At 38.2% G+C, this 14,865-nt stretch overlaps 1 protein-coding gene across 1 annotated transcript in view; it reads left to right on the top strand.

Annotated features, from left to right (window-relative positions):
• Window positions 1–14,865, top strand: part of PCDH15 (protocadherin related 15) — an 807,822-nt gene that overhangs the window by 644,129 nt on the left and 148,828 nt on the right. Inside the window, exon 21 of the mRNA XM_060286024.1 lies at window positions 726–842. Within this exon, the coding sequence (XP_060142007.1) occupies window positions 726–842 (117 nt within the window). The remainder of the gene's footprint in view (window positions 1–725; window positions 843–14,865) is intronic.

The raw sequence follows: 14,865 nt of genomic DNA, 5'->3' as shown, positions 1-14,865 counted from the left end.
TTATATCATTGAATTGTGAAAATTTAAAGGATGCATATAAATCACTTTGAAAAATCTTTAAATAAATTAAAATTGTTTTCTGACTGGGAACATCTAACCTATGTGTCATTATTGTAGTGTGGTGCAGGGAAAACATCCTTTAATCATTTTATGTTTGTAAAAATGTAAGATGGCATAAAAGGATATTTCACAATTTGCATTTGAAATGTTCTAATCATACTATTATGCTAAGTATATATACAAAGAATTTGCAATTGCAACAGAAACATTAAAGAGCTTTCTTTAAAAGCACCAACAACAAAACAAACAAAAATACTGTCTTCTACACCTGTCTCATAGAAGGGCACCTTTTATGAATGTTTTCCTACTTTTCAAAGTTCAAAACTGCATCATACCATTAGAAGTACCTTTAGAGAAAACTTCACACATCACTCCAAATATCTGAAAGATGTATTTGGAGGAGCACAGGGTGTGTGACAGACTCTTTACTTGAGTAGAATGGCCTTTGGTAGAATGGGGCAGGTATCACACACATTAATATTGTATAGGAACTCTGGCAATTTCCTCTGGGGTGCCATTCTGAAGTGAGTGTAATGGAATTGAGAGGATGGAAGGCTGACAGTGGCAAACGGGTTGTGTGATATGAAGAGATGGAGCCGGTCTAGTCACTGTGTACCTCACCTGGTTTCAACAGAAGCAACTAAATTCTTAATTGTGTTTTACAGGATATGAATGATTATCCTCCAGTATTTAGTAAACGGATCTACAAAGGGATAGTGGCTCCAGATGCCGCCAAGGGTACACCTATCACAACCGTTTATGCTGAAGATGCAGACCCTCCTGTAAGTAGAAGACGTTGATTAACACCCTGAACTAAAGTGAGAAAAATCTTTAACACTTATAAATGACCCAGTTCCCAAGACAGTGCAGTGAGTCTGTGTGAGTTCCACTCTGTTCACTCACATACATTTGATGTACTCTTGCCTGTTGTATCCACAGGTACAAACCATATTTCAAGCAATTATTATTGAACTTAGACAATTAGGGATACGGTTTTTGTTTTACTGGGATTCAACATTTACTATTTATCAATTTATCTAGTACTAATGATAAATATGTATAGAAAGAATTGTCTACATTTGTAATCAATATCATTCAGGTTCTTTATTTAGAATATTGTAAGCTGAATTTAGCCTGGATAAATTTTATCCTTAGGTATTTTACATTTTATTCATATTTTGTTAGCAAACACTAAATCAACATATGACATAATATTATATTGAATGTGTTAATTTTGGTAAACTAAAGTTGTATTGCTTTTAGAACATATTTAATAGATTCTTTTATTATCCAGAATTTCAGGGCATCTTTTGAGATGCCCTAAATTGTCTTTCAAGACAGGGGGTTCCTAATTAAAATATTATTATAGCAGAAGTGAGGTAAATTTTCCTGAATATTGTTTCTTAAGGTATTAAAAATAACATATAAAACTAATAGGGCTTCCCTGGTGGCGCAGTGGTTGGGAGTCCATCTGCCGATGCAGGGGACGCGGGTTCATGCCCCGGTCCAGGGGGATCCCACATGCCGTGGAGCGGCTGGGCCCGTGAGCCATGGCTGCTGGGCCTGCGCGTCCGGAGCCTGTACTCTGCGACGGGAGGGGCCACAACAGTGAGAGGCCCGCGTACCGCAAAAAACAAACAAACAAACAAAAAAAACCTAATAGTACCAGTATAAAAATGCTTTCTGTAAATAACTTGAGGGTGTTATAGGTATTAACTATTTATTCTCATAATAGCTGAATGATGAAGATTTGAATTTTTTACCTTGGGTGAGCTTGAAGTACAAGTCAGTGGCTGATATAGTCTAGAAAAATGTTAAAAGTGTTAAACCATTTTAGAAAAGTAAGAAAATAGAAAAAGACATCAATTTTATAAGTGATTTAAAAATTCAGTTTTGTGTTGCTAATATAAACAGTATTTATGTAATGCTATTTATTTAATAAAATATAAATGGCAATCATAACATTTTTCAGCTTCAGTTGTGACAAGCCATATAAAGTCTTTTGTGACTATGACGTCTTGAAAAATAATAATGTTAACATGAAAGCAATGACCTTTCACTCAGAAGTTCCTTTTCTCAAGTGTGTTAAAATGTCTTTGAAACTGATTTATTGAATCTTGGGAAATACGACAGGCAAAAATTCATAGCCTTGGACATACCAATAGAGATGGTCGATGTGAAATTGGTGTTTTGTCTGCTTTTTAAGTAAACTGTCAGAGGTACAAAATACTTTGAAATTAGGACTACAATTCAGTTCTATTCAAGATGTGTTTTGAGCACCAACTCCATAGTAATCACTGTGCTAACCAGGTTTTGCTGTCCAGAAACTGACAATCTCATAGGAAAAGCAGAACTGCACATAGAAACTAAAAAGCACTGTATTGAATGAGCGTACATGTAGGGGAGGAAAACTTTTCCTTTCTTCCCCTCTAGGCTCTCTGGCTGGTCTAATAATTAAATTGACATAAGACAGATTAACAGGAGAAAAACAAATTTAAATTTGTACCAGAGCTCATAAAAATATGATGCTCAAATAAGTGACTAAAGTAGGCAGCTTTTATACCTTTTAGACCAAGAAACAATACATTTGTGAAGAACCGACAAGATGAAGGGGTTTGGGCTTGGGGTAGTATTTTAGTAAAGAAGTAAAAAGGTTTGCTTACACGGCCTTCTTGTCTTTGAATTCCCTATCTCTGGTAGTAAGGATTTCTTCCTTTCTCCTGGTGCAGGCAGGATACCTTTCACATGGGAGATTTATTTCCTGCTTTCAGGGGGACAAAGAGGAGTCAGAGTGTCCATCTTATACTGACTGTTTCTTAAGTAACTTTAATTCAAAATAATCAATATGCCCAAGTGGCATATTTTGGGCAGACTGCCGTGAACCCTGTCATAAGCCAACACAGCATCTTAAAATACTAATATTTCTAAGAAATTTTCATTAGCACAGAATTTAAGATAGTGTTAAGCTTAATGGCACTAATGATGAGAGACTAAAAGTAGGCCTGCTGTTTACCTATGTGGGATAGACCTCAAAGCCTTAGCATGGATGGCAAAATCCTCACTTCACATGTGACACCGTGACCTTAGTACCTAGTTTGACATTCAGTCACTGCACTGATGTGAAAGAAGCTGTCTTGGTCTGTTGTCTGTTTTCTAAATAAGTTATATTACTTCTCTACAGTATTTACCTAGAGAGAAGGCCTACTTTTTACTCCCTAAGCCCGTTTACAGAAACTTAGCAGGCTCAAATGCTATATTTCTTTGGAAGAAGCTCTGAGGTTTGCATTCCTAATAGTATTTTTTTTTTGAACAGTTAATGTCTAATGCTGGCTTTTCAGTATATGAAAGGTGGATGCCAGTCATTCAACTGGAATGCTGAGCATGCTTATTTCAGCTAACAAATATAAATTTTATCAGACTTAGTTTCGATCCTTGAAACACTAGCAATCGTTTGGAATAACTAGTATTCAGCATTAAGTTTTCCATCATTGCTGCAAATTGTGTCCCTTAAATTAGCATAGTTACAATTTGGGTGCACCTACACCAATCTGTAGGTGCTCAATAAAAGCTCAATTCCATGAAATTTTTAAGAAAATAAAAATGATACAGCTTTCAAAATGTTATGACTGAGTTCACTTTTATTATTTTATGTAAGTACCACAAATCAAAATCAGTATTTTTTGGATGAGCTTGCCAAGTGTTTTCTATTCTGTTACTATTGTAAATATTTATTAATTAGAGGAAGATAGTTTCAATTTCATATCCTTCAGGGCTCTTATGTCAGTTCCACTACTTAGGGCTGTGAGTATCTATGGGTAACACTGTGTTTATTTAATGGTCTCTCTTCCAAACTAGAAGGTAATTTCCTTGAGGGAAAGAATCCAAACTTATTCCAGTTTGTTTTCCCACATCTAATTATGTTTGGTACTTAGTAGCAAATGCTTGTTGAATAACTGAATAAATGAATAAATAAGCAGTTATTTCTGTGCTCTTTAGAATTGTCAAAATGTGCCAGATCTTCAGAAATTTAGTTATTTGTGACCCTGGGCAAGTTTCTTATTGTCTCCAAGCCTAAGTATAGCCATTTGAGGGCTGTAAGAATTAACTGCAGTGATATATATATATAATGCTAAGCGCTGCTTCTGTTCCCTCATATAAGTAGGTATTGTTACAATTCTGCAATAATAATGTGCATCTCTAGAGGTTGACCACATCTTTTTCAAGGCATCATGTTTCTTGCGAATGAAATGAGAACCACCCATTTTAAACTAGAAAATTGCAACCACAAAATATCAGATGGAGAAATGGGTAAGGTCTTAAAGCCAGAGAGAACATTCTTGCCAAACGTAAATTAAGAATTATAAAATGCATGTTGTGTAAACCTGAAGTGATCTAGAGGGAGAAAAACATCTTCCAGGGATTTTTTTCCCCCTGAATTAAAGCTGTTAGGACTTTCATTTTCTGCCTTGCTTTTGTGACACCATTGACATTATGTAGTTCACCGGAGACGTGTATAGTGAATGACTGATCATTTTGGATATTAAAAATTGCTAACCTTTTCTTTCTGCTCACTAGAGACTTCTCACTCCAAACTTTCACAAAACAAAACTGCAAGTTTAATTTTCCATTTGCATATTTTTATTCTTTCTGAAGCTGTGGCCAAACCCCATGATACAAGAGGTCTCTTTGTGGGCAGGGTAAATGCCTCACAGAATAGTGTCCTTCGTGAGCATATAGACGTGGAAAAATTTGGATAAATAAATGAAGCTCATTTTGCTAATTTCCAAGAAGTATGGAACCCACGGAGGAATATCGTCTCGTTGTGTCATTATTTCCATTTAATGCATTTGAGGAATTTATAAGATTCTTGTTTAAAGTAAGTCAGTACTTGGAGCATGTTTAATATTAGCAATTTTGACAAACTTTCTTATTTGCATATATTCATGTGAGAAATATTTATATATTGAAGACTTCTTTTTTAGGTTTCAGTATCAATTTATGAAGTGAATGTGCTCCATGAAAAAGATCTTGTAAGTTCTCATAGTAACTGGCTTTAAACATCAATGAGTATTCTCACTACACATTTTTTTTCAGAAAGTATTTTTATAAAGGCATAATAATTGCAGCTGTGAGGTAATTTTTTCCCCCTCTGCTGAGATTTTGAGAGCAATACTATCCTTTCAGAGTACAGACAAGCTACCTGAGGAATTATTATTATTATTATTTACGTCTTTATTGGAGTATAATTGCTTTACAATGGTGTGTTAGTTTCTGCTTTATAACAAAATGAATCAGTTATACATATACATATGTTCCCATATCTCTTCCCTCTTGCGTCTCCCTCCCTCCCAGCCTCCCTATCCCACCCCTCCAGGTGGTCACAAAGCACCGAGCTGATCTCCCTGTGCTATGCGGCTGCTTCCCACTAGCTAGCTACCTTACATTTGGTAGTGTATATATGTCCATGCCTCTCTCTCGCTTTGTCACAGCTTACCCTTCCCCCTCCCCATATCCTCAAGTTCATTCTCTAGTAGGTCTGTGTATTTATTGCTGTCTAACCCTTAGGGTCTTCATGAAATTTTTTTTCTTAAATTCCATATATATGTGTTAGCATACAGTATTTGTCTTTCTCTTTCTGACTTACTTCACTCTGTATGACAGACTCTAGGTCTATCCACCTCATTACAAATAGCTCAATTTCATTTCTTTTTATGGCTGAGTAATATTCCATTGTATATATGTGCCACATCTTCTTTATCCATTCATCCGATGATGGACACTTAGGTTGTTTCCATCTCCGGGCTATTGTAAATAGAGCTGCAATGAACATTTTGGTACATGACTCTTTTGGAATTATGGTTTTCTCAGGGTGTATGCCCAGTAGTGGGATTGCTGGGTCATATGGTAGTTCTGTTTTTAGTTTTTTAAGGAACCTCCATACTGTTCTCCACAGTGGCTGTATGAATTTACATTCCCACCAGCAGTGCAAGAGGGTTCCCTTTTCTCCACACCCTCTCCAGCATTTATTGTTTCTAGATTTTTTGATGATGGCCATTCTGACCGGTGTGAGATGATATCTCATAGTTTTGATTTGCATTTCTCTAATGATTAATGATGTTGAGCATTCTTTCATGTGTTTGTTGGCAGTCTGTATATCTTCTTTGGAGAAATGTCTATTTAGGTCTTCTGCCCATTTTTGGATTGGGTTGTTTGTTTTTTTGTTATTGAGCTGCATGAGCTGCTTATAAATTTTGGAGATTAATCCTTTGTCAGTTGCTTCATTTGAAAATATTTTCTCCCATTCTGAGGGTTGTCTTTTGGTCTTGTTTATGGTTTCCTTTGCTGTGCAAAAGCTTTGACGTTTCATTAGGTCCCATTTGTTTATTTTTGTTTTTATTTCCATTTCTCTAGGAGGTGGGTCAAAAAGGATCTTGCTGTGATGTATGTCCTAGAGTGTTCTGCCTATGTTTTCCTCTAATAGTTTGATAGTTTCTGGCCTTACATTTACGTCTTTAATCCATTTTGAGCTTATTTTTGTGTATGGTGTTAGGGAGTGATCTAATCTCATACTTTTACATGTACCTGTCCAGTTTTCCCAGCACCACTTATTGAAGGGGCTGTCCTTTTTCCACTGTACATTCCTGCCTCCTTTATCAAAGATAAGGTGACCATATGTGCGTGTGTTTATCTCTGGGCTTTCTATCCTGTTCCATTGATCTATCTTTCTGTTTTTGTGCCAGTACCATACTGGTTTGATTACTGTAGCTTTGTAGTGTAGTCTGAAGTCAGGGAGTCTGATTTCCTCCAGCTCCGTTTTTCGTTCTCAAGATTGCTTTGGCTATTCGGGGTCTTTTGTGTTTCCATACAAATTGTGAAAGTTTTTGTTCTAGTTCTGTGAAAAATGCCAGTGGTAGTTTGATACATCTATTTGTATCATCTTTGATTTCTTTCATCAGTGTCTTATAATTTTCTGCATACAGGTCTTTTGTCTCCTTAGGTAGGTTTATTCCTAGATATTTTATTCTTTTTGTTGCAATGGTAAATGGGAGTGTTTTCTTAATTTCACTTTCAGATTTTTCATCATTAGTGTATAGGAATGCCAGAGACTTCTGTGCATTAATTTTGTATCCTGCAACTTTACCAAATTCATTGATTAGCTCTAGTAGTTTTCTGGTAGCATCTTTAGGATTCTCTATGTATAGGATCATGTCATCTGCAAACAGTGACAGCTTTACTTTTTCTTTTCTGATTTGGATTCCTTTTATTTCCTTTTCTTCTCTGATTGCTGTGGCTAAAACTTCCAAAACTATGTTGCATAAGAGTGGTGAGAGTGGGCAACCTTGTCTTGTTCCTGATCTTAGTGGAAATGCTTTCAGTTTTTCACCATTGAGGATGATGTTTGCTATGGGCTTGTCATATATGGCCTTTATTATGTTGAGGAAAGTTCCCTCTATGCCTACTTTCTGCAGGTTTTTTATCATAAATGGGTGTTGAATTTTGTCGAAAGCTTTCTCTGCATCTATTGAGATGAACATATGGTTTTTCTCCTTCAATTTGTTAATATGGTGTATCACGTTGATTGATTTGCATATATTGAAGAATCCTTGCATTCCTGGAATATCCCCCACTTGATCATGGTGTATGATCCGTTTAATGTGCTGTTGGATTCTTTTTGTTAGTATTTTGTTGAGGATTTTTGCATCTATGTTCATCAGTGGTATTGGCCTGTAGTTTTCTTTCTTTGTGACATCCTTGTCTGGTTTTGGTATCAGGGTGATTGTGGCCTCATAGAATGAGTTTGGGAGTGTTCCTCCCTCTGCTATATTTTGGAAGAATTTGAGAAGGATAAGTGTTAGCTCTTCTCTAAATGTTTGATAGAATTCGCCTGTGAAGCCATCTGGTCCTGGGCTTTTGTTTGTTGGAAGATTTTTAATCACAGTTTCAATTTCAGTGCTTGTGATTGGTCTGTTCATATTTTCTGTTTCTTCCTGATTCAGTCTTGGCAGGTTGTGCATTTCTAAGAATTTGTCCATTTCTTCCTGGTTGTCCATTTTATTGGCATAGAGTTGCTTGTAATAATCTCTCATGATGTTTTGTATTTCTGCAGTGTCAGTTGTTACTTCGCCTTTTTCATTTCTAATCTTATTGAGTCTTCTCCCTTTTTTGCTTGATGAGACTGGCTAATGGTTTATAAATTTTGTTTATCTTCTCAAAGAACCAGCTTTTAGTTTTATTGATCTTTGCTATCGTTTCCTTCATTTCTTTTTCATTTATTTCTGCTCTGATCTTTATGATTTCTTTCCTTCTGCTAAATTTGCGGGTTTTTTGTTCTTCTTTCACTAATTGCTTTAGGTGCAAGGTTAGGTTGTTTATTCGAGATGTTTCCTGTTTCTTAAGGTAGGATTGTATTGCTATAAACGTCCCTCTTAGAACTGCTTTTGCTGCATCCCATAGATTTTGAGTCGTCGTGTCTCCATTGTCATTTGTTTCTAGGTATTTTTTAATTTCTTCTTTGATTTCTTCAGTGATCACTTCGTTATTAAGTAGTGTATTGTTTAGCCTCCATGTGTTTGTATTTTTTACAGATCTTTTCCTGTAATTGATATCTAGTCTCATAGCGTTGTGGTCAGAAAAGATACTTGATACAATTTCAATTTTCTTAAATTTACCAAGGCTTGATTTGTGACCCAAGATATGATCTATCCTGGAGAATGTTCCATGAGCACTTGAGAAAAATGTGTATTCTATTGTTTTTGGATGCAATGTCCTATAAATATCAATTAAGTCTATCTTGTTTAATGTATCATTTAAAGCTTGTGTCTCCTTATTTATTTTCATTTTGGATGATCTGTCCATTGGTGAAAGTGGGGTGTTAAAGCCCCTACTATGAATGTGTTACTGTTGATTTCCCCTTTTATGGCTGTTAGTATTTGCCTTATGTATTGAGGTGCTCCTATGTTGGGTGCATAAATATTTACAATTGTTATATCGTCTTCTTGGATCGATCCCTTGATCATTATATAGTGTCCTTCTTTGTCTCTTCTAATAGTCTTTATTTTTAAGTCTATTTTGTGTGATATGAGAATTGCTACTCCTGCTTTCTTTTGGTTTCCATTTGCATGAAATATCATTTTCCATCCCCTCACTTTCAGTCTGCATGTGTCTCTAGGTCTGAAGTGGGTCTCTTGTAGACAGCAAATATATGGGTCTTGTTTTGTATCCATTCAGCCAATCTGTGTCTTTTGGTGGGAGCATTTAGTCCATTTACATTTAAGGTAATTATCGATATGTATGTTCCTATTCCCATTTTCTTAATTGTTTTGGGTTCGTTATTGTAGGTCTTTTCCTTCTCTTGTGTTTCTTGCTTAGAGAAGTTCCTTTAGCAGTTGCTGAAAAGCTGGTTTGGTGGTGCTGAACTCTCTCAGCTTTTGCTTGTCTGTAAAGGTTTTAATTTCTCCATTAAATCTGAATGAGATCCTTGCTGGGTAGAGTAATCTTGGTTGCAGGTTTTTCTCCTTCATTACTTTAAATATGTCCTGCCAGTCCCTTCTGGCCTGCAGAGTTTCTGCGGAAATATCAGCTGTTAACCTTACGGGGATTCCCTTGTGTGTTATTTGTTGTTTTTCCTTTGCTGCTTTTAATATGTTTTCTTTGTATTTAATTTTTGACAGTTTGATTAATATGTGTCTTGACGTATTTCTCCTTGGATTTATCCTGTATGGGACTCTCTGTTCTTCCTGGAGTAGATTAACTATTGCCTTTCCCATGTTAGGGAAGTTTTCAACTATAATCTCTTCAAATATTTTCTCAGTCCCTTTCTTTTTCTCTTCTTCTTCTGGAACCCCTATAATTCGAATGTTGGTGTGTTTGATGTTGTCCCAGAGGTCTCTGAGACTGTCCTCAGTTCTTTTCATTCTTTTTTCTTTACTCTGCTCTGCAGTAGTTATTTCCACTGTTTTATCTCCAGGTCACTTATCCGTTCTTCTGCCTCAGTTATTCTGCTATTGATCCCATCTAGAGTATTTTTCATTTCATTTATTGTGTTATTCATCGTTGTTTGTTTCACCTTTAGTTCTTCTAGGTCCTTGTTAAATGTTTCTTGCGTTTTGTCTATTCTATTTCCAAGATTTGGGATCATCTTTACTATCATTATTCTGAATTCTTTTTCAGGTAGACTGCCTATTTCCTCTTCATTTGTTAGGTCTGGTGGGTTTTTATCTTTCTCCTTTATCTGCTGTGTGTTTTCTGTCTTCTCATTTTGCTTATCTTACTGTGTTTGGGGTCTCCTTTTTGCAGGCTGCAGGTTCGTAGTTCCTGTTGTTTTTGGTGTCTGTCCCCAGTGGCTAAGGTTGGTTCAGTGGGTTGTGTAGGCTTCCTGGTGGAGGGAAGTAGTGCCTGTGTTCTGGTGCATGAGGCTGGATCTTGTCGTTCTGGTGGGCAGGTCCACGTCTGGTGGTGTGTTTTGGGGTGTCTGTGGACTTATTATGATTTTAGGCAGCCTCTCTGCTAATGGGTGGGGTTGTGTTCCTGTCTTGCTAGTTGTTTGGCATAGGATGTCCAGCACTGTAGCTTGCTGGTCCTTGAGTGAAGCTGGGTGCTGGTGTTGAGATGGAGATCTCTGGGAGTTTTTTGCCATTTGATATTATGTGGAGCTGGGAGGTCTCTTGTGGACAGTGTCCTGAAGTTGGCTCTCCCACCTCAGAGGCACAGCACTGACTCCTGGCTGTAGCACCAAGAGCCTTTCATCCACACGGCTCAGAATAAAAGGGAGAAAAAGTAGAAAGAGAGAATTAGTAGAAAGAAAGAAAGAAAGAAAGAAAAAGAAAGAAAGAAGCGAGGGAGGGAGGGAGGAAGGAAGGAAGGAAGGAGGGACGGAAGGAAGAAAAGAAAGGAGATTAAGTAAAATAAAGTAAGATAAAATATAATAAAGTTATTAAAATAAAAAAATAATTATTAAGAGGAAAAAAGAATTAAAAAAAAAATGGACGGATAGAACCCTAGGACTAATGGTGGAAGCAAAGCTATACAGACAAAATCTCCCACAGAAGCATCCACATACACACTCACAAGAAGAGGAAAAGGGGAAAAAATCATAAATTTTGCTCTGAAAGTCCACTTCCTTAATTTGGGATGATTCGTTGTCTATTCAGGTATTCCACAGATGCAGGGTATATCAAGTTGATTGTGGAGCTTTAATCCGCTGCTTCTGAGGCTGCTGGGAGAGATTTCCCTTTCTCTTCTTTGTTCTCACAGCTCCCAGGGGCTCAGCTTTGGATTTGGCCCCGCCTCTGCGTGTAGGTCGCCGTAGGGAGTCTGTTCTTCGCTAGACAGGACGGGGTTAAAGGAGCTGCTGATTTGGTGGCTCTGGCTCACTCAGGCCGGGGTGGGGGGAGGGAGGGTCACGGCGTGCGGGGCGGGCCTGCGGCGGCGGCAGAGGCCAGCGTGACATTGCACCAGCCTGAGGCGCGCTGTGTGTTCTCCAGGAGGAGTTGACCCTGGATCCCGGGACTCTGGCAGTGGCGGGCTGCACAGGCTCCCCGGAAGCGGGGTGTGGATAGTGGCCTGTGCTCACACACAGGCTTCTTGGTGGCGGCAGCAGCAGCTTTAGCGTCTCATGCCCGTCTCTGGGGTCCGCGCTTTTAGCCTCGGCTGGCTCCCGTCTCTGGAGCTCCTTTAAGCAGCGCTGTTAATCCCCTCTCCTCGTGCAGCAGGAAACAAAGAGGTAAGAAAAAGTCTCTTGCCTCTTCGGGAGCTCGAGACTTTTTTCCAGACTCCCTCCGGGCTAGCTGTGGCGCACTAACCCCTTCAGGCAGTGTTCAGGCCGCCAACCCCAGTCCTCTCCCTGTGCTCCGACCGAAGCCGGAGCCTCAGCTCCCAGCCCCGCCCGCCCCGGCGGGTGAGCAGACAAGCCTCTCGGGCTGGTGAGTGCCGGTTGGCCCTGATCCTCTGTGCGGGAATCTCCCCGCTTTGCCCTCCGCACCCCTGTTCCTGTGCTCTCCTCCGTGGCTCCGAAGTCTCTGCCAGCGAAGGGGCCTCTAGTGTGTGGGAACCTTTCCTCCTTCACAGCTCCCTCCCACTGGTGCAGGTCCCGTCCCTATCCTTTTGTCTCTGTTTATTCTGTTTTCTTTTGCCCTACCCAGGTACGTGGCAGGGGTGGGGGTTTCCTTGCCTTTTGGGAGGTCTGAGGCCTTCTGCCAGTGTTCAGTAGTTGTTCTGTAGGAGTTGTTCCACGTGTAGATGTATTTCTGTTGTATCTGTGGGGAGGAAGGTGATCTCCGCATCTTATTCTGACACCATCTTCCCGGAAGCCTCAGACTTGGAGGCTGGAAGTCCAAAGTCAAGATGGAGGTGGGTTTGGTTCTTTCTGAGGCATCTTTTCTTAGCTTGCTGGTGGCCACTTTTGCACTATGTCCCCATGTGGTCTTTCCTCTTTGTGTGTACGTGCCTGAAGTCTCTTCTGAGGAATTATTTTTAAAGTGATTGCACAGGTGGATTTAACATCCTTTTTCTGTCATTTGAGGATACTTTTGTTGATCTCTAGAGAGTAAAAAAGATGGTCAGTTTTTCTTTTCCATGATGCATGACTTAAAATGTCATGATGTCACCAAATAATGCAAGGTAATTATGGCGATATTCTCAAAATGCTTAACCCTCTGCCTAGTCATTATGTTGCAATCTATTAGCGGAGGGCATAACAGTAGAATAAAAACAGCATCGTCTTTATCCATGATTTGCTGTTTGCTGCCTTTGTGTGCAATAGTTGAAACTGTTCAGGGCTAGGAGTGTCATAAGGTTGTATTTTTATCTCCAGATAATATGGCTGTTCTGTATTATTTTCCATTGCTATATCTGCAGATCTGTTTTTCATCACTCATCACATACTGGTTTGTGTTGTTTTGCTGTATTGATTTAGGTTATTGCTAGCAATGTAGCGTAAACTCTGGTTTTAAAGATCAGTGCCTAATAACCACATTTGCCGACCCTGGAGCATGTTGGGGGAATGTATGTAGCTCAGTGGGTTTTTTCCTTCACATCAAAGCTGTTAGGGAAATAATCAAGAACTATTTTCACGAGTCATGTCTGCTTGTGAATATTGAAATGAGGTAGCCCAGCCTGAGTCCCTTTGGTCTCACATACTTAATTAGAAAAAATTCACACAATGAAACAGTTGGGACTTGATCTTTAGAATGACAGTGGGTTATAATTAGATTTGAAAGTGTAAATGAATACAAAAGACAAGGTTTTATGAGACAGTTTATACATGATTATGTCTAGAAAAGGCTTATCTAAGTGTTTTAAGAATCTGTGTCATTTTCTTTTGTTTTGTGGCTTATAGATTCTTTTCAAGACCAAATATACTGTTAACGTTACTTGAGATCAATATTAGATTTAACTGTTTCAGATGCAAATACTTTTCTTCTAATTCAGAAACTGCAATGCCTATCAGGGCTAACAGGGTGTTTTTCTTTTAAGTAGTGATGTCTATAAAATTTAGGTTTTTTTTAACCTTTACAAAAGTGTCATCCAGTGATATGTCTTTTTTATTTTTATTTTTGATGAGAATAAACCTCATGGGATTAGGATCCCAATACGTTGCAACAAGAGAGGTTTCCAAGGGAATTGAGTGAAATATAACAAGCTGCCTCTGGGGCTCACTCATAGGTCTCCCTTATGGCTTAAATAATGTGCTTTATTTTGAATTTCTTGCCAGAGGAAATGGGAAGAGACCCTCTAAAAGAGTATCTTGGCTTCTTATAATCTGGATTCTTGGCTTTAACACCCTCAAAGCCATCCTACTGTTATCTTCAGGTCTTATCATTACCCACTTCACAGTTCTTCCGTATCCTTGAATGCGTGGACAGTAGACCAGCAGTCAAATGTGCTTGTTGCAACATGGACACTTCGTAATACTGTTGAATCAATCAGCCAATAAGAAAACATTTATGGTGGACTTAACAATAAGAATATGACACTATAGAGCCATGACAGTGTGTAAGAAAGGTGCCAAGAATAGACAAGTGAATGTGTCCTGGTGTAGTCTGAGCCTGCTGTGGACAGGAACTCAACTTTTCCAGAATATAGGAGATTCATTTAAGTGAGAGTAGAAGAAACTAGCAGAGGAAATATATTCAAAAATTACAGAGTCGAAATATTCATCATGTGTTCATAAATTTGGGTAACATGATTTGAACTATGATTCAATTAGTATTAACTACTTAAAAGAACATATTAGGGCTGTCTTAGAGACTCATTTGTAGACAGGAAATGCAGCAGATATGGTTTTACAAACCCATTTTATTATATAGAAAATGGAAGGTTACTAAAGACTTACAAACAGGGCGATGACAGAATCAAAGCTACATATTAGAATATTTATTTCCTGTGATATGTAGTCTTCATTGGATGAGATAATAAATGAAAACCAGAAGATAAGTTAGCAGCTATAGCTTTCATTTAAGTATGAAAAAAACAAGGTGGACAAGGGAAATGGAGAAAACAGAAATACTTAAAAGCCATTGAAATGGAAAAATTAATAGTGACTGAGCAGGATGGTTGAAGATCACAGACAGAATAAAAGCACAATCAAAAAGTGAATCAAGAGTTTCTAGCTGGAGTGTTAAAGATATTCATGATCTTAGTTGATAGAAATAAGATAGAAAAGAAAGCCATTTAAGGAGAAAATAATGAGATCAAACTAGGACAAATTAAATTTTAAATGATTTCAAAATATCTAAGTTTATCTACAGAATGATAGAAGTTGTCTGATTTCCTTCCCTGAGCAAGGAGGCTCAGAGGACTAAGCCA

This window comes from Globicephala melas, chromosome 16 (genome assembly GCF_963455315.2).
Source record: "Globicephala melas chromosome 16, mGloMel1.2, whole genome shotgun sequence".
Lineage (NCBI taxonomy): Eukaryota > Metazoa > Chordata > Mammalia > Artiodactyla > Delphinidae > Globicephala > Globicephala melas.
Note: the sequence above shows the minus strand (reverse complement) of the source record. Positions and strands in the feature narration are given on the sequence as shown.